Consider the following 20,443-nt stretch of genomic DNA (forward strand, 5'->3'; position numbering starts at 1 on the left):
TTAGAAATGTGTTATTTAATTGTGAGTTCGGCAAGCAGTTTTCGAGATTTCACGATTTCCCCCGTTCAAATAGATAGGACTTGGTCTTGGACCTTGGTCAGTTACCAATGCTGTTGAAAGGTCAAACTAATGTTATGTGAGCTGCTTTATTTTCTATTGCAGTTTTTGCTGGTGCGATTACAGTATAAAACACTGATTGTGTGATTTATTTTTAAATAAGCTTATTTCTCAATATTTATCTTAGATAACAGGATTGATCATTTATCATCATGTGCAAGTCAGAAAACAATTAGGCAACACTTTACAATAAGGTTAATCACCTAACATGAATATTAGTAGCATACATAGCATATTAGTGAAAGTCAAAAGATTAATAAATGCTGTAGAAGTATTGTACATTCTCAGTTCATGTTAACTAATAAACCTTATGTAAAGTCTTACCAACAAATAACAAGTCAGTTGTGTCTTAAAAACTATTCATGCAAGCGTCAGGCGTCTGTTTTCCACATGAGAAATGTCTCAGCAAGTTCGAGCACACTTACTTGTCTGTGCTGCTGCGTGCTCTGAATCATGTGCATGTACAAGTTATAAACCAGGTTAGCCATCTCTGGCATATCCTTGATCACCTGATCAGGCTGAGAGGAACGCTCCTCAGTCTAGATGGAAACGAGAGAGAGAGAAAGTCACAAGGCTGAAATTATAAACAATCCACCAACACATATATATATATATTTTTTTTTTCCTGAGAGACAGTGAGATGGAGAGAAAACTGACTGGTATAATTCAAACCCAGTGACATAAATGTGACGATAGAAAGAGTGAAAATCAGACGCAATCACACTGTTCACACAGCCGCTGAGTGGCATACGTATGATTATTCAGTGCACAGTACAAAACAAACCTTTCTGTTTCGATCCGGAACCTCACATATATCTGCCTCTATAGTTCTGACTAAGCAAACATGCATTCGTTTGTTAAAACTCAGACGAAGAGTTTTATTTTTCCACATTGTTTTTAATTTGATTATGTCATTTGCAATGCTTCATTCCCACACTAAAGCACTTAAAGGAGTAGTTCACTTTTAAAAAAAACATTTGCTGATAATTTACTCACCCCCATGTCATCCAAGATGTCCATGTCATTCTTTCTTCAGTCGAAAAGAAATGAAGGTTTTTGATGAAAACATTCCAGGATTTTCTCCATATAATGGACTTCAATGGGAACCAAACGGTTCAAGGTCCAAATTAGAGTTTCAGTGCAAACTGTTCAAAGGGCTTTAAACGACTCCAGACGATGAATAAGGGACTTATCAGGCGAAACGATCGCTCATTTAATAAATAAATATATCTAAAGTTTAAGTTTTATAAGCTCAAATGGTCGCCTTGCTCTGTTCTGATGCGCGTTCGTGACTCTCCTGTTCGAAGTCGTTCATCAAAATGAACGAATCTTTTCCCGAGTCAACTCATTCATTTCGTTCGTTTAGTGAACCAAATGACACGAAAAAAGATGTGTTCATTTTGATGAACGAGTTCGAACAGGAGAGTCACAAACGCGCATCACAGAACAGAGCAAGGCGAGCATTTGAGCTTATAAAACTTAAACTTTATTATTTATTTATTAAATGAGCGATCGTTTCGCTTGATAAGACCCTTATTCATCACCTGGAATCGTTTAAAGCCCTTTGAACAGTTTGCACTGAAACTGTCTTTTGGACCTTGAACCATTTGGTTCCCATTGAAGTCCATTATATGGAGAAAATCCTGGAATGTTTTCATCAAAAACCTTCATTTCTTTTCGACTGAAGAAAGAAAGACATGGACATCTTGGATGACATGGGGGTGAGTAAAAAAGTGAACTACTCCTTTAAGTACACAGTTTTCTACCTTTATCATTTGATCAAAATCCAAATAATAGTTTTTTTTTTGCATGAAATACATGTCTGTAACTCACAGGTGTGTGTTTGGCTCATGGCTTACAAAGTTAACAAAGAGGTAAAGCCCTCATTTATTGGAACCGATAATATTCCCCAAAACTCAATCCAAGAGCCGAGCGTTCAGGAGAGCTGTGTGTGTGTGTGTGTGTGTGTGTGTGTATCCTCACAGAGCTGTAGTATTCCTGGGGCCGGATGTGCAGCTGCAGGGGTCGCGAGGTCAGCTGGCTGAAGGCTGGCGTCAGCTCATAGCAGTTCTGGAACAGAGACACTCGAGCGAATATGTAGAGGCCGAGTCTGGCACGAGACATGGCCACGACCAGACGCCGCACGTCTCTGCAGAGAGAGAGGAACATCCGTCAACTCCCAGATAAGGCCATCAGTCTTCAGGGTCACTGCATACTACTGCTGTTTTTCTTCATATTTTGAATTGGATTTTTTGTAACATTACAACAACATTTAACCCTTTCAAACGCAAGTTTAAAATGTTTTAACTGACCCCCCCAGCGCGAGTTTTTCAAGGCGACGGTTATTTTGAACTTGTCACTTTAATGTTTCCATGGTGACGCGTCATTGCTTGTCACGTGTCACAGCGCAGCCAACCACAACACAGCGCTGAATGAATGATGTCATTTTTCCTTTTCATTAAAAATATTCACAAATGTATAGACGAATCCGACGAGCGTTCTGTGTAGGCTGCCATCTTGTGGCGACGCCATTACTGAGCTGTTACACAGGCATATAGACATATGCACCGGTATGTAAACAAACCTCGGTGATAACGCGAACTCACCCTCGATGACAGCTACAGCCAGGCAGAATGACTTGTTGGTTTGATCTGTGACTGCAGTGGCCTCCAGTCACAGATGAAGGTACAAACGATCTTACAGATTAACGTTATTTATGAAAATAGCTTGGCAAGCTAGCTAGGCTAACGTTTGCTAACGAGGAAACTATAGAAAGATCTGTCCATTTGGCAACAATAAATAAATAAATGAATGAAATCAAATAAACAAATTCATGTTTTTCAGTTGTGTCCTAATCTAATTTAATTTTCACATTGCAACAGGCAAGGGTAAGGTAACGTTACAGCTAGAAAATATACATAATATTGACCAACTACTGTTTTTAAACCATGGAAAGAGGTCAATATAACAGCAGGAAAACAATTATGTCACATAACGTTACATTTAGCTCAGGAAAGCCATTTAATGACCATAGCATGTTAATTGAATAGAAAAAAATAGCAAGTGAGGAGATTTTGCTGATCACTATATCACATATTTATTATATTTTTTTTACTTATGTCATTAAATAATTGTTATTATACGCGAATGTCCACGTCTTGTACTCGCCCAGGAAATCTGTAAACCGTACGGCACCAGACAGGGGCACTCGACCTGGGGTATTCACGGTGTTTTCTCTTCAAAATTGAAATTTTACTGCCACCATTGAAACAATTTATAACGGAAACTGTTTACCCACTCGACATTATACAAGGGATAACGTTGTAACGTTAGTGACAGTCGTAAATCGCGAGCTGTTTATTCCAGTGGACGCAAGTTGCAACTAAAACAATAGGAGGCAATGGCGCAACGCTACCCAGCAACAGCTCAGTAATGGCGCCCCGCTTACTTCCGGTAGTTTCGCCGGATTCGTCTATTAGCTATAGCATGAAACACTGATATTCCGATTGTCAAATATGTGCATGTGGATGGGTTTTGTTGTTTAAACATCTTTTTAACGATCGCGTCAGTTGAGCTGTATGCACAATGGGCACCATTGTAGTTTGTTTTACAGTTCAGAGTAGAGCCCGACCGATAAAGGATTTTAAAGACCGATACCCATACAAATATTTTTGGGTTTTAAAATCCGATATATCGGCCGATATTTTATTTATTTATTTATTTTAAACTGGAGATGATTAGTCACAAATTTTGTCATGCTTATTTGAGTTTAGAGAACTGATGGGGATGTTCTTTTAATTGTTATTCAAGCAATGTACTGTACGTCTCGTGACCAACTCAACGAGTGTTGCCAACAGGGACGGTGTAGAGTGCCCTCTAATGGACAAACTTTACAACTCCAACACTCATGACATGGTTCAAGCGTGTTTCGTCCGTTTTTATTTTATTTTTGAAATATTCATTTATCGGCCATTATAACTGCCGATACCGCTAGTTTGGAAAATGCCGGCCGATAATATCGGTCTGGCTCTAGTTCAGAGAATCGGATCTGTTGGATTTACAACACGTCAATTCCTCCACTTCTCACGAAATACATGAAAGTATGTGGCCGGTGAACTGGGAGAGGAATAGGGTCAAATGTTAAGCTACTTACACAATGTGTATCTGATATGAATAAGACGTGTCGTCTTATTATAATTGAAAGGATTATTATTGCCGCTTCCATAGATATCAGTGCATATTTTACAAACTCAAAATCATTGTTTTACTAGTTCTTATGTGAATTTAAATGTCTGAAACCTAAAATAAACATCATGTGGTTAAAAACACTCAATAGCTGTGATATGACAGGACGATAGACTGTAAACAGGACTCCGTCCTCGGCGCCAAAGCACGTTTGAATTTAGCAGTTGATCACATGATGCACCGACCGTTCTAATCACACCGGTGTGATCGTACACGTGAAAGGGTTAAAGAGATAGTTCACTTCAAAATTAAAATTGTGATAATATACTCACTCTCAAGTTGTTTCAAATTTGTCTTAATTTTTTTCTTCTGCTGAACCCAAAGGAAGATATTTTGAAGAATGTCAGCAACCAAACAGTTAACTCAACCCATTGACATCCATATTAGGGGAAAAAAATACTATGGAAGTCAATGGGTCCAATTAACTGGTTACTTGCATTCTTCAAAATATCTTTCTCTGTGCTCAGCAGAAGACATTTCTTTAAGGCGAGACACTACAGCTGACTAGGGTAATTTTAAACTAGCAGATATCACCATGAATCTTTCCCAGTTGAATACCTACATTAAGATGAGAAAAAACTATATTACAAGTTTTCTGTAATTTAATGTTTAAATATGCAAATGAGGCATTATCTAATTAAATATGCAGTAATTTGCATGTATTTTAAAAAACGAAATCTGAGTATTGGATAAAGCCAGGTTCAAAATTCACATATTAGATGAGAAAACAATTACAGAGGGATTTATGGATATCTACTTTTGTTATCCTGTAAATCAGAGTATACAATGCCTTAAAAAAATGATTTGTCATGTTTTTTGGAATTAAATGTTATATAAATCAGGCTAGGAATAATATCTTTACAAACCCCTCTGTAAATGTCTTCATAATATAACTAGGTACAAGACTGGAAAGCTTGGTGTATATTGGTGCTACTGAAGTGGAGATTTTGGACTTGGGGTTTGAGAGAAAAGTCATTTTAAGAAAACTGGCTTTAAAGAATTCGCATCAGCCAATGAGATTGCGCATTTAGAGTTAAATCCCCCTTTTACTTTCACGATTGGTTGCTGATAAAAAGGAAATGGCCATATTTGGATCCGACAGCGTTGTACAGGAGAAAGAGAGCTTTCTAACGGTGTGTGTGATGACAGATCGCGATCGCTGAGCAGCAGGATGATTTATAACGACAACTTTTGAAGAATTTATGAGAAATCTACAAGTGTAGTAAAATACAAAGTGTAGTAAAATAAAGACCCAAATGTGTATTTCGGACTTTTTTCACCACAAGTCTGAAAGAAGACATGTTATTGAAGACAAATATCCCAAAATCTCAAAATTGACCAGTAAAAAAAAACAAAACCAATGTTTTTGTCTGCCTTAAAACATTAAGTAATTTGTGTCATTTTAAAGCAATTCATTGTTCCTTTAAACATGCATTAAATAGTTGGAGGAAGTGCTCACCTCAAATGTCCTACGGCTTTAGTGCGCACCAGTGAGAGAATGATGTAATCGTTCTGTTGACCCTGAAACCGGTCCACCGTTGTCACCTACAACACATCACAGTTTTAAAATCAGGTCATCTCAGTGTCTTTCTCCAGTTTAATGAGGGTTTATGTGAACTGAAGACGATGTCCTGGTTGGCAGACGTCAAGACCGGCACTCAATGAAGGTTTGCACACTGAGACCAGATTCCTGAAGTCATGCACTGTCACAGTGCAAATCAGATGGAAACTTTCACACACACATCTGATACCCTGTTTCCACAAGAGCGGTTGGCGTTCTGGAGCCGGCCAGCCGTGTGTTTGCACAGACTTGAGGAACAAACACGGCCATAACACTGCTATGTGTCGGCTACGTGACTACAGCCGGTCTAAATAAACCAGCGCTGTTTGTGCTGTTCAAGCCAAGTCACCTTCATTTATACAGCGCTTTTAACAATATAGATCGTTTCACAGCAGATTTACAGTGATAATAGGAGATTACAGTAACAGAGATAGTTTGGGCTTCACAGCAGATCTAGAATAAAGTTATAATCCAGCTAAAGTTAGATTTTGATTGATTCACTTGCGTTGTAAAGATCATTAGTTATTAACTTAGAGGCGGCTTGCAACAGAAAACGTAAAACTTTTAATGTGTGTTCTGGCCGTTCATTTGCTGACGATGGTGCTCGAGAACAAAAAACTTTGAAATGGCTTCTAAGGTGCAAGTTTTTAATAAACGTTATCTCCATGAAACCATGAAAACGGTGACGCCGTGCACATGCATATTACATACCTGCCAACCAAGAAGAAATTTTATGAGTACTTTTATGTGGCGGCGCAAATACTAATTTTAACTTGCACTGCAATGCAACAGTGGAAGTACAAAGTTTCAATCCTACTCAACTCCATTTCTTTATTCATGATTGATTAGTATTGTATTGCATATAATCTGTGCTGGTCAATTAGTGTAAAATAATTTAAAAAAAAACCTAGATACCAGTAAAAAAACGTGTACATGTTATTTATTTTAAATTGGCTACTTAATTGATTTTTCCAATATCCAAATATAATATTAAATCCTACAGGGAAAAGGGCTTATATTTGTGCTTTAGTTGCATTTGAACATTAGGCTACACATTATAAACAGGACATGCATTAGCTGAATAAACTTTAGCCAATCCAAATATATTTATGGAAACAGTTAACAATGAATAGACAGGAGTCCTGTCACATGACCAATCGTACCAGCGTACTTTGAGGTTCAAAATGCGTGCCCACTACGCAAAATGCGTACATGTTGGCAGGTATGATATTACGAGTTTAGTCTATATAGGTTATGCGCGTTTGAATATGTATGTGCACAGGGGTGTGTTCTTTCTTTACGACGTGCCATCGCCAAATTACAGCGTAACACAGGATTTATAGTCATTTCCGCGGATCCATGTGAACTGGAATAATAAATTTGACAATGATGAAAAAACAGTTTTGCTATTGAACAACCAGTTGTGCCAGCATAGATGATTGTGCATGTAAATATGACTTTATTGTAGTATTCTTGGTATGATTTAGCTGGACTGATGGTTGAAATGGAGAATGGATGAATGAATTAATTGATAGCTGTATTTGAGTGACTAATTATTATATTTTATATTGTAATTCACCTGCTCAGGGACTGCAGATGGAAACTAGCTTAAGCTTAATCTGGTGCAAAGCGTCTTTAATTAATGCTTTTTGGACATTGTCCTTGTTGAAATAAATAAATAAATGAAACGAAATCTGTGCCGAGGTAAAGTGAGGAAGGCCTTCACAGGGGGCAGACTAGTGACACTTCAGGACTGCGTTGTCGTCATGTGCAGGCGCAGGTCCTTCATCAGATCCGGATACGGCCTGCGGTAAACCCCGGGATAGACAGAGACTAACCGGGAGCGATTCTAGCGAACTAAACTGCCGGTACGTTAAAAAGTAACTAAACACTTACCTGTTAACTGTCACCCCCCCTTTTTTGAATAGACATGAAAATGCACATTTCGAACTTAAATGGTTGTAATTCAAGAATGCTTTGGAATATAGACATATGATTGGTCTGGTTTTAAAGAAGACATTTGGCAGATTTTTGTAGAAGTGAAATAAATTAAGAAAGTGAAACAGAAAAACAGTTATAGAAGTTTGAGTTTATGGAAATGTACAATGTAAAAATATTAATTATTCATATTTTACATAAAATATATATTTTCAAAACCTGGGCTACTCTAAAATGTCAGAAAGATCAAAGCCAAAAATCTGAACAAGTTGTGTTTCAAATTTTAGGTTGATATCTCAAAAAATGAGCTTTCAGTAAGATTTTGTTTGAGCGCAGTACCAAACTTTTTCACTAGGGCAGAATCAGACTCCATTACTGCCCATATGAGGGCGCCTGCATTTCCATTCCTGTTTTGAGTGATATGAACCATTATTTTCACAATTTTCATACAATTTCTGAAGTAGAGATCCTATTCAGAAGTAGTATGGGAAGTTTGGCAGATTTTGATATGAATTGAACCTCTAAGAAACACATTCAAAGAACACGCATGTAAGTCATAGCTAGCTGCCACGTCACAAATGGTGAATTTACTATTTTTTTCTTGATATTTCAAACTTTTCAGACCTTTTTTTTCCAAAATAATTGAATGGATTCTATCTTTTGAACTTTTGGCATGAAAACAAACTGAGGTATCTACCATTTTTTCATGATTTTTCATGTTTACTGCTATTTTAAAATAAAGGTCTGAACACGCCTTATGAGTATGAAAATATTCTTGTTTTATATTGATAAATTATGGCTCCTCTGTAATATATTATGAAAATCAGTCACCAAATATGGAAACTAGAGATTGTAAGCTTTCAAATGATATATAGTTTGTCAATATTATTTAAGGTATTTACTAAGATATTATTGTGTTATAATATAAGATATTACCTGTGGGACGGTGACAGTTAAGTACCAACTTTTTTTAGTTAATGATCTGTAAGAATGGATCTTTATTAATACCAGTCATTGATTCGAGTAACTTTTTTGACATTTGTGTATAAAGTGTTCTATCTCTACAATATATGGTGTAAAAGCGTCTTAGTGCTGCCCTCTTCAGGAAATAATAATGGCGGATTGCTCGAAGTGTTGGACCGGTAGTCGATGTCCTTATTTGGCAGTTCCGCTGCAAATACGGCGAGGTTATAGTTCAAAAAACGTCATAGAGAACAGAAAAATCTGAACAGGTTGAAAAATATGACCAAAACAGAACATAAAGATATAAACGAATCACCTGAAGAGAATAATTTCATCTTTTCTGTACTTATAAACACTCCAAATATACAACAAAATGCATTTAAGGGCTAAAAAAGTGGATTTTGCATGATATGTCCCCTTTAAAGTTGGAAACATCAAGTCAAGACAAATGTATTTATATAGAGAAATAAACTCAAAATTATGCAGAGTTGAGATGTGAGCCGAGTCTGGGTCTGGTCATGACATCTGATCGCAGTGACAAGTGTTGTGTTTCATTTCCTGTGGCTGAGTGTTAAATTAGGCTGGTGTCTCATTATAATTCTGAGCTGCTCGGTTGCTCGAGCGCTGCCTCTCAGCAGATGGTGTCCAATGTGAAATTTATCAGCGAGTCTCTGGAAATGTGGACACGTGCTCTCTGCCCGCTCAATGCATGATGTGCAGACTCAAGTGAGAGTGGCCCATTTCTGTACTGAAGAAATGTTTAATGCTAATGAGGGACTGGGCTGATCTCATCCACACCCGGAGCTTCCAGTTAACCCCTGCGTGCAAACACAGTCCTTCACACACGTGCTATCATCATGGAACGAAACACAAAACTGGCGGTTCGGTTTTCCCGCGGTTTTGACGCCTCTGCTTTTGTTTAGAAAGCTAAAATGGCTTTTTTGTTTTGTTTTTTTAAACAGTGGTTTATCCCCTTAACTGTCAACGTCCCAGTACCGGGACGCCTAACTTTACTTGACTATATTTCTATTAAATCCTAATCTAATTATGACAAATAATATATCACTGGAAAGGTCTAAGACTTCTAAATAGATATTCTACCCCTGTTTTGTGTTACAAATTATGTAGGAAGAGTAATTGATGAATTTATGACAAGAGTGCACCTCAAAAAATCTGCATCATAACAGGAGGTCTGACCTTTGTCACAAAAAGTCGATGCACCCACTTTTAATCATTCAAACTTCTGTTTTTATGCTAAAAGTTCATAATAAAACATATAATCTAGTATTTTTCAATGAAAAATAAAAAATTATAGTATAATTTTATCCTCTAAAAATTATAATATTTATATTTATTATCCTCTAAAATATAATATTATTTTTTATCGCCTTTTTATTATATCACATATTTTAGTAGTTATCATAAATTAGGTATCATTTGAAAGCTTACAAACTCAGAATTCATCGTGTGAAAACCATTTTATAATTGAACGTTGCGTTACCATAGAAACGGTACTTATTTTATCAGGCTCCTCCCCTTTTGGGCATCCTTATTTTTCATAATTTATGATCAAAACCTTTATTAATCTTGACAAAACACATATTGTCAGAAAGGTCTGAGTCTGAAGGTTCCAAATTTTGTGACAGAATTGATATTTGGACAGAAATGTATTAATTTGTTAAGGCAGAATGTATACAACTAAATTCAATGGAACTCAATGGCACCCGGTGGCTATTTATGGTACTACGCCTAAACAAAATCTCATGGGAACTTCAATTTTTGTGATATCAACTTCAAATTTGGAACATAAGTTGATAAGATTTATGGCTTTAATATTATAGAAATTTAGAGTAAAAAATATTTTGTAAAATATATATATTTTAAATAAAATAAAAATATAGTACAGTATATTTGATTTACTGTAAATTTAAACTTTCATAACTTTTTCATACTTTCATTTTTTGAAGTGTTTTCACTTCAGCAATAATCTGCTGAGTGTTTTCTTTAAAACAAGACCAAACTTGGGTATATTCCAAAGCATTGTTAAATTACAACCATTTCAGTTTGAATAGTGCATTTTAACCCCCATTCTCAAAAAGGGGGGTGACCGCTAAGGGGTTAATGAAAATTGTGTCTTTGTCTTTAAATTAATTAAACGTTTAATTAATTTAAAAAAATGTGCTAATGCTGTAAACTATATAGGGAGCCGCACATTACTATAACATTAAAGGTTAACAACAGAGCCTAGACTTTTAGCCTAAATTCAGATGCTATTTATTTTTTAGATTTAATAATCAACACACAACACATTGTATGAAAACGCGTAAACTGAACATAAGGCAGTTTTTGCATTAACTTTACTCTAATTTGTTATTGGAATATAATAATTGACACAGTTGCCGTCATTTTCATGAAAGATATTTTAAACATACATTAAATAATCAAGATTAACAGGTTAAGAAAAATATAATATATAGACTAATATATTGCACTTATTTAGTGCAAGAGTTCATATCTCTAGGAACCAACAAGTTGTGGACACTGAATGACTTCTGCTGAGGTAAATATTATGCTAGTGACAAGCTACGCTGTTTTATTGACGTATTTCCGCTGCTAAAACACTAATTGAGCGATTACACAAGTTATGAACCCTTTCAGTAAGTATACTGTATCTTTCAACACACCTTCAGGAGTCCAGTCATGTTTATTCTGTTAATGAGGAAGAGATGATTGCGTTTACTCCTGCTTGAAATGAGGAGCTAGTACAGATGATCTGTCAGGCCACCTCTAAAGCGCCAAAACGGCATTTATTGTTTAAATTTCATGATAAAACAGAACGTTAAAGATTGCACCTTTCTTATTATTATTGGTGTTAATGGTGGTTAGGCTACAAAACTGAATTTGAGATGACATGAGGTGTAATGAGCCGGGCTGGGCGGGGCCGGGGTAGCAGGGGGCGGGGCCAGGGTAACAGGGCCAGGGTAGCAGGGGGGCGGGGCGTGTTCGGTACGCCATGAGAGTATCGAGATTTTGTATCGCGTTTTTTCGGTTCGGTTCGAATATCGTTCCACTCCTACTCTCATGCGTCACTTCAAGAGGTCCACGAAATACATAAATCAAGCAATGGTTATTGCAGGTAAAAATAAGCTGTTGTAAGTGAGTTCAGTGTTGATTCAATGCAATTCAAATGAATGTGATAAAGCAGCTCTACAGAAGACAATAGTCATTGTCCTGCACAATTTAGTTCAAGTATTTTTCCTCATTCAATTGTGTTAAACTGATAATATTACTGTATATTAAGCGTCCAATTACTTCAGAAGACTTTGAATGTAATGCACAAATCATGTGTATCATGGACTACTTATATGGCCCCATTCACTTCCACCGTATGAAAGAGCAGGTTACACAGTGTTAAAGGCGCAGGATTGTTCGCTTATTCTAAACAATAAATGCGTAGCTATTCATATAAAAATATGCCAAACTTCCCTTACTTCTTCAAAATAGGATGTCTATATAAATTGCATAAAACAATGGTTCAGATCACTCAAAATACATATGGAAATGGAGGCGCCCTTATATGGGTAGTAATGGAGTCTGGTTGTGCCCTAGTGGAAAAGTTTGGTACTGCGCCCAAACAAGCTCTTACTGAAAGCTCATTTTTGGACATATCAACCTAAAATTTGAAACACAACTTGTCCCGAGTTTTGTCTTTGAATTTCTTGCAGTTTTAGAGTACACCAGGTTTGGAAAAAATATATTTTATATAAAATATGAATAATACAATTTTTAATTATCAAAAATTTCAAACTTCTACAACTTTTTTTCCTGTTTCACTTTCTTAATTTATTTACAAATTTCTGCCAAATGTCTGGATTAAAACAAGACCAATCATACATTTATATACCAAAGCATTCTTCATTTACAATCATTTAAGTGCGGATTGTGCATTTTCATGTTTATTCAAAAATGTGGCGCGACACTTAAAGAGTTTAAAGTTATGTTATAACGTTACTGCAATGGCAGTATCATATTAATAAATGCTGAATGGCTTGTGTTGCTAAATGGCATGCAGATAATTTTAGGAAGTAAAAAGTAAAACTGGAATATGACGCGGTCCGTTACAGCGGTTAGAATTGCTGATTTGGGACAATGTAAAGCACTAGGGCTGGGTAATAAATATCGATTTCTCGATATTAATCGCTTCTCATTTTTACGAACCGATATCGATTCTTAAATCTCAAGAATCGATTAGTCATCCTGTTTCATTTGAATGAATGGGATCATTGTATCGCGGCTGCGCACATCCAAAAACTCACAATAATCTTTGTCCTTTGTTACTATTGATATGAAACAAAGTCTCAATTTTCAAATTACGTCCATTTTCTTTAGAAATTCAAAAACATAAATAGCGTTTTGGCGCTGTGGCGTGAGATCGCTCTGGAGAAGCAGCAGCGCTGATCTCTCCTCCGGCTTAATAATACCAGTCACAGCGCCAAATAAACATGAACGAGCATCTGAAAGTGTGTTAAAGATAGAGTACAACTTATCCAAATCCGTATCATGTCACATTTATTCACTCAATCAGCGTTTCAACCGTGGAAAGACGTCAGTTAAACAGCTTGTAATCAATGTGATCGTCATATTTACCTCAGAAAACCCACATAAACTCGTTAGTCAGCAAGAAAAAATAACTCTAGAGAGGAGCATTTTGCTAAATATATACACCATATTACATATCCATTATTAATGTTCTTCAATATTTAATGCATATTTGAATAAATCTGGCAAGTTTTTATGACAGCCACCCTTTAAATGTTTATATTTCATATAATCTTCTTATTATAAAAATAAATAAAAGTGTAATTTAAGTGTTTGTATAGCTACAAAACAGTTCATTATTACCTTCATATTAGGCTAATGAAGTCTATAGGCTACAACTAGACTCCCATAGTTTACAGCATTAGTTTGCCATTTATGCCATACCAATGAAAATTTGCCATTTATTGTAACTGATATCCAAAATAATCAATATTGAATCGAAATCGAATCGAATTGCAAGCTTGTGAATCGAAATTGAATTGAATCGTGAAATTTGTGTCAATACCCAGCCCTATAAAGCACACATCTAAACAAATATTTTGGGGATATTTTGTGCCTTTAAATCTCACCGTTCGTGTTCCACATTAGGTCACACGGGTGAGTAAATGATGAGGTTCCTTTAAATTGAATTTTCCATTATGTCCCCCAAAGGCAATGAGATTCTTGTTTTGCGGTCTTGAAAGCTCATAAACGAAACGTCTGGGCAAACGGCATCGGTTTATTTATTTGGTTTGTGCTCACTCGTGTCTTTAATGAAACGGCTGATAGAAACCACTGCAGGATCGATTTGCACTGTTGTACAATTCTGACAGACTGTTAGCAACACTTCGACCAAACACCAGCCAGAAGGACACGCTTTAGTGAGTCTGTCTGCCAATCACAATCAACAACAAGCTAAAGCAAACCAGTCCACTGCTGCAAAAGAGGGAAAATAGTGAATACAGGGCAGAAAAAGGTCATGTAGAGCACAGGACACATTAATCAAATTGCCACTGCAGTTCACTCGGCCACCCGTATGACGCTCTTGAAGGTGAAATACACACGGATGTCACGTCAGGAAATCCTCATATCAGTTGGTCTTACTTTATTGGGCTGTCCGAAGAACGAGTTGTTGGCACATCTCTGGTTGATGACGTCTCGTATCAGATGCTTCTGGCCGTTGTAGGTGGTCAGTATACTGATGCGTTCGGCAGGATATCCCAGCAAACGCATGTACATGAACAGCGCCACCGAATACTCGGCTTCTGCCAGATTCTGCAAAGACAAACACACACAGGTTACATGGATTCAACATCTCGCACTATACAGTTAATAACGTCACTGCCGACCATCTAAACCTTATAAAGCCTACTGGGTCATACTTGAAACGTAAATCAAAACATGATCAACATGGCATCAACATGTTAAAGGAGTAGTTCACTTTACTCACACCCATGTCATCCAAGATGTCCATGTCTTTCTTTCCTCGAAAAGAAATTAAGGTTTTTGATGAAAACATTCCAGGATTTTTCTCCATATAATGGACTTCAATGGGAACCAGACGGTCCAAACGACAGTTAATAACAGTTTCAGATGCAGCTTCAAATGTCTTTAAACGACACCAGACGATGAATAAGGGTCTTATCATGCGAAACGATCGGTTATTTCAAAGCTTATTCCAAAAATGTAACTTTTCTAAGGACAAATGCTAGCCTTTCTCCATTCTGTGAGGCGCGTTTGTAACGTCACCTAATACGTAATTACGTTCAAAAGGTCACGGGCGACGTAGCCGAAAGTACAGAGTCAGTGTTTACAAGTTGAACGCATAGGTTGAACGTGAAAACTAACTCAAACACCGTTTACAAAAAAGGAATTAAAAGGTAAAACAACGATGTCGGACGATTTTGATTCTGTACTTCCGGCAGAATAGAGCAAGGCTCGCATTTGTCCTTAGAAAAGTGACATTTTTGGAATAAGTTTTGAAATAAAAATAATTTTATTATTTATTATTTCAAAATAATTGAAATAATAAAATAATTTAAAATAACTTTCGCATGATAAGACCCTTATTCATCGTCTGGTGTCGTTTAAAGACATTTGAAGCTGCATCTGAAACTGTTATTAACTCTCTTTTGGACCGTCTGGTTCCCATTGAAGTCCATTATATGGAGAAAAATCCTGGAATGTTTTCATCAAAAACCTTAATTTCTTTTCGACTGAAGAAAGAAAGACATGGACATCTTGGATGACATGGGGGTGAGTAAATTATCAGCAAATGTTTTTTCATAAGTGAACTAATCCTTTAAGAGGTCAGAGAAGAATCGCCAGACTGGTTAAAACAATACTTATTTCATATGGTTAAGATTTAACTTTTATAATGTTTTCAATAAATGTTTTATTTGATGCGTTTATAATGTCGACATGAGGGTTTAGAAGTTTTAGAGTTGATCTGAGCATTATTTCACACACACAAAAATAGAAATCAAAGCAAGTAAAGAGAGCAAGAACGTTAAACAGACAAAGACTGATCGTGGTTAACATTATTGATTATCGGAGTGAACTGCTTCAGGAATCACATGCTCTTTTAAAGGACAGCGGGTCAATGTTGCACCATAAAGCAGTTAAAGATGCCTGGAGCATGAGGAAACACAGCCTGGACTTATTCCTCTGCGGTGTAGAGACACGTATTCATCTCCACATTGAGCCCAGTGGCTGATGGACAATTGGACATCTGATTAGTATTTGAATGCATGCTCAGCATGTGCACACTAATGTTCAGACACAAAGTCTGAATTGTTTACAAGCTTATATGTAATAATAACATCCGTTTTTTGTTTGAAAAGATTTAAATGACTACATTATAAACATTACAAAAAGCTCAACAGATCATGTGCAGTAAATGAGGACGAGTTTCAGCTCTTTATTTACATCCCATTCAATTTCTTTTATATAATTAGCTATACTTGAAGTTGAAGTGCCAGAGTATTTTCTAGAAACACATTAAAATACTAAAACTGGAAAACCCAAACAGGAACATATGTAAACACATTTCTTTCTAGGTTAACTAAACTAATAATCTGTTGATCATTATATAATGTCATAGTGTTTAACATCCTGATGTTTTATTTGTATTATTTAAATTATGAAAAAAACGTAACCACTTATGAAGTATTACCAATAACCCTAAAAATTAAAGGTGCAATACCTAAGATTTTTGCATTAAAATATACCAAAATCACAAGGCCAGTGTTATATATTTAGTTAAGATGATAACTTACAATATTCCAAACGTTTCAATCAATGTTTAAATCGTGAGAAAATTGAGATTTTAACCAAGGAAACGGGGCGTGTGAGCAGGGGTGAGCTGGGAGTCGCGAGTCAATCGCGTCATATCCGCTTACCTCGGTTTCCGCTCGTACTACGTGTAGTCCTGGACAAATGCGGTAGTTGTAGTTGTGCGTTAGCGTCTATCAAGCAACAAACGTCAGCTTGTTTCGCGAATTTTTGTTATGGAATGGAGCACAATTATTCTTCTCATTTATTCTGGGAATGTGAACTGTTGGCTGTAAAGGGGGTCGCACACCGGACGAGAAGCGCCGCGCCACGTTTAGGACAACTCCACAGTAACGTTATGGAACACCGGACGCGCACTTTCTCATCAGTGTATGGCCAGCAATATTGTTATGTTTAATGACAGGAAATGAGGATAATGTCTGTTCTATGTTATGATTGTACTGTACAATTAAATACAATCGTTGCTGAGTCTGCAGTCTGAAAAATTTACCTCAGAGCATCCGTTAACTGAATGAATTGAGAATCTCACCTGAAAAATCTAATAACATCAGCAATTGTCATTCAAGCAGCTGATTTCTGTAAATGACTGCAAAGCAAAATGCATATTGAAGCATAGGGCGAAGTCAGGATCCATTAGCAACGTTTTGAGACAAAAATAAACCATGTAAATGGCGCTCTGTGGCGCAGCAGGATTTTGAACACGGTCCTGAGACGTTGCTGCCGGGCGCCGCGGACAGACGCCGAAAGGCGCCCCCGGTATGTGTACACTTATAGATAATAATGTGTTCGAATTTTAAATATGTGGCGCGACGCGGCGCTGCAGCTTCTCGTCCGGTGTGCGACCCCCTTAACGTTAATTTTGTGAAACTGTAGCTGTGGTTGAATACTTACACGACATGAAAAGATGAGTCAAATGTACATGATTTTTTATTTTTATAAAGTTACCAAAAAGGAGGACCAGCCACGTCAACTCCTTGCAAGAGACATGCCTCTTCAAACCCTCTCCACCATAGCTTCGTCCAGTGACTCGTACAGTAACATCTGTGATAACTAATTTACTTAAACCTGACTTCTCTTGCGGTTACTTCAGTTTACGGAAAAACAAGTATGTAAACGCAACATTTATAGAAATCTAACTTTACCTCATCCATGGCAACTAATTTTCGATTCCTGTCTGACTGATTTATCCACGGTGGAGTTGAAAACAACAGTTCCCATCATTCCGCGTTCCTCCACGTCGTCATCAAGTAAAGCCGTTGTTGTCGTTTTGAATGTAGCGCCCTCTAGCGGCATCTAAATCTTGGGTATTGTAGCTTTAAAGCGAAATGTAACTATTCTCTTGACCTAATTTGACTAACAACATTCAGTATGGTTCAAATTGATCCTGATTATCTTTTTTTACACACTCCCCTAAAAGATTATTAGGAACACCACACTAATACTGTGTTTGAACCTCTTTCGTCTTCAAGTGCTGAAAGCATTCTTTGGAAATGTTGGCCTATATTGATAGGATAGCATCTTGCAGTTGATGGAGATTTGTGGACACGAAGCTCCCGTTCCACCACATCCCAAAGATGCTCTATTGGGTTGAGATCTGGTGACTGTGGCGGCCATTTTAGTACAGTCAACTCATTGTCATGTTCAAGAAACCAATTTGAAATGATTGGAGCTTTGTGACATGGTGCATTATCCTGCTGGAAGTAGCCATCAGAGGATGGGGACATGGTGGCCATAAAGGGATGGACATGGTCAGACACAATGCTCAGGTAGGCCTTGGCATTTAAACGATGCCCAATTGGCACTAAGGGGCCTAAAGTGTGCCAAGAAAACATCCCCTACGCCATTACACCACCACCACCAGCCTGCACAGTGGGAACAAGGCATGATGGATCCATGTTCTCATTCTGTTTACGCCAAATTCTGACACTACCATCTGAAATCGAGACTCATCAGACCTGGCAACGTTTTTCCAGTCTTCAACTGTCCAATTTTGGTGACCTCTTGCAAATTGTCGCCTCTTTTTCCTATTAGTAGTGGAGATGAGTGGTACCCGGTGGGGTCTTCTGCTGGTGTAGCCCATCCGCCTCAAGGTTGTGCGTGTTGTGGCTTCACAAATGCTTTGCTGCATACCTCGGTTGTATCGAGTGGTTATTTCAGTCAAAGTTGCTCTTCTATCAGCTTGAATCAGTCGGCCCATTCTCCTCTGACCTCTCGCATCAACAAGGCATTTTCGCCCACAGGACTGCCGCATACTGGATGTTTTTCCCTTTTCACACCATTCTTTGTAAACCCTAGAAATGGTTGTGTGTGTAAATCCCAGTAACTGAGCAGATGGTGAAATACTCAGACACCAACAACCATGCCACGCTCAAAACTTATTAAATCACCTTTCAGAGTTCAGGAGATCTTGTGGTTTTGACCAGGACCACACCCCTAAATGCATTGAAGCAACTGCCATGTGATTGGTTGATTAGATAATTGCATTAATGAGAAATTGAACTAATAATCCTTTAGGTGAGTGTATATTACAATCATATTTACGAGTACATGCATATCAGACAGTCTAAAGACAAGAGAGTGTCTAGCATGTGGAAGATCTCTGAAGGCAACAGCTCCAGTGGGACACTAATAAGGGAACAAACTCACTAATAAGAGATGCTCCTTCAGCGGCTGCAAGCACTGAGTGCGCAAACAATGTCTTTCCTCTGTGAGAGGCTAATTCATACGGCTCATTAGATACGTGTGCGTGCGTGCCTGTGTGTGTGTCTGTTGGCATGGATACTGTAATGAGGACAATTCTCTCCAGGATCCTAGTAAACAGTAACAGGGGTACATAGCCGGACTCATGTGACACACACACACACACACACCGCATGCCATACGCTCGCCACTTAAGAACAATGAACATAAATCTGCCGCGATTCACCAAAAAAGCCCATGTCGTGAAAGTCATGCCTAGCCCTTCTTTCAACTTGTACATTAACATAAGTGGCTGTTTCTTTACATACATGCCTTTTTATGTCCAAGTTGAGTTTTGTACATGACGGTCATATAATTCCACACCTTCAAATAAACTTTAGCTATTTTTGCCTTTAATCGACATATTTAGTTTATTTTTTCTCTTGTTCCAAACCCAAACTCTCAATTGCACATTGAGAAGATCTACCATCAAAATGTTACGTTATTAAATAATCTAATGATCTAAACAAAAACTGAAAACAAACCATTTAGCTATTTATGGTGTGAATATCAATTTTATTTTTCAGAAATTGTTAAATTTTTTGAGAAAAACTAGTGATGCAGAGAAATAAATGAAGAGTTCAGATGCAAAAGCCTCTAAATGCCATTTGAAATTTTCTTCTTTAATGATGATTTTTATCAAGCTTGTATATTTAAGTTCAGTGATTTCACTTAAATGACAATGAAGATTACCTATTAATTGTTATTTAAGTGAAATTACTGAACTTAAATATACAAGTTTGATAAAAATCATCAATAAAGAAGAAAATTTTAAATGGCATTTAGAGGCTTTTGCATCTGAACTCTTCAAATATATATATATATATATATATATATATATATATATATATATATGTATACAGAAACTAAAGTTTTCATTTAGCTCAAAAAAGTTGATTTAATAATCAATTTAACTGATTTATTTAATAATTAACACTGAAAAAAAAAAACCAAATCCATAAATATTTAAACTGCACACAAGTTAATTACATTTCTACTTCTATTCAT

General features: G+C 36.9%; 1 protein-coding gene across 2 annotated transcripts in view; it reads right to left on the minus strand.

Annotated features, from left to right (window-relative positions):
- The window catches only part of aqr (aquarius intron-binding spliceosomal factor), a 111,663-nt gene that overhangs the window by 10,102 nt on the left and 81,118 nt on the right, over positions 1-20,443 (minus strand). For both annotated transcript variants that reach the window (XR_005618343.2, XM_039650957.2), the window contains exons 31-34: positions 14,507-14,677; positions 5,822-5,907; positions 2,101-2,266; positions 543-656 (exon numbers count right to left, since the gene is read on the minus strand). Coding sequence is in view for 1 of the 2 variants with exons in the window: in XM_039650957.2 (XP_039506891.2) it covers positions 543-656; positions 2,101-2,266; positions 5,822-5,907; positions 14,507-14,677 (537 nt within the window). In the remaining variant the exon portion in view is untranslated. The remainder of the gene's footprint in view (positions 1-542; positions 657-2,100; positions 2,267-5,821; positions 5,908-14,506; positions 14,678-20,443) is intronic.

The sequence above is a fragment of the Pimephales promelas genome, chromosome 15, assembly GCF_988280905.1.
Source record: "Pimephales promelas chromosome 15, fPimPro1.hap1.1, whole genome shotgun sequence".
Taxonomy (NCBI): Eukaryota; Metazoa; Chordata; class Actinopteri; order Cypriniformes; family Leuciscidae; genus Pimephales; species Pimephales promelas.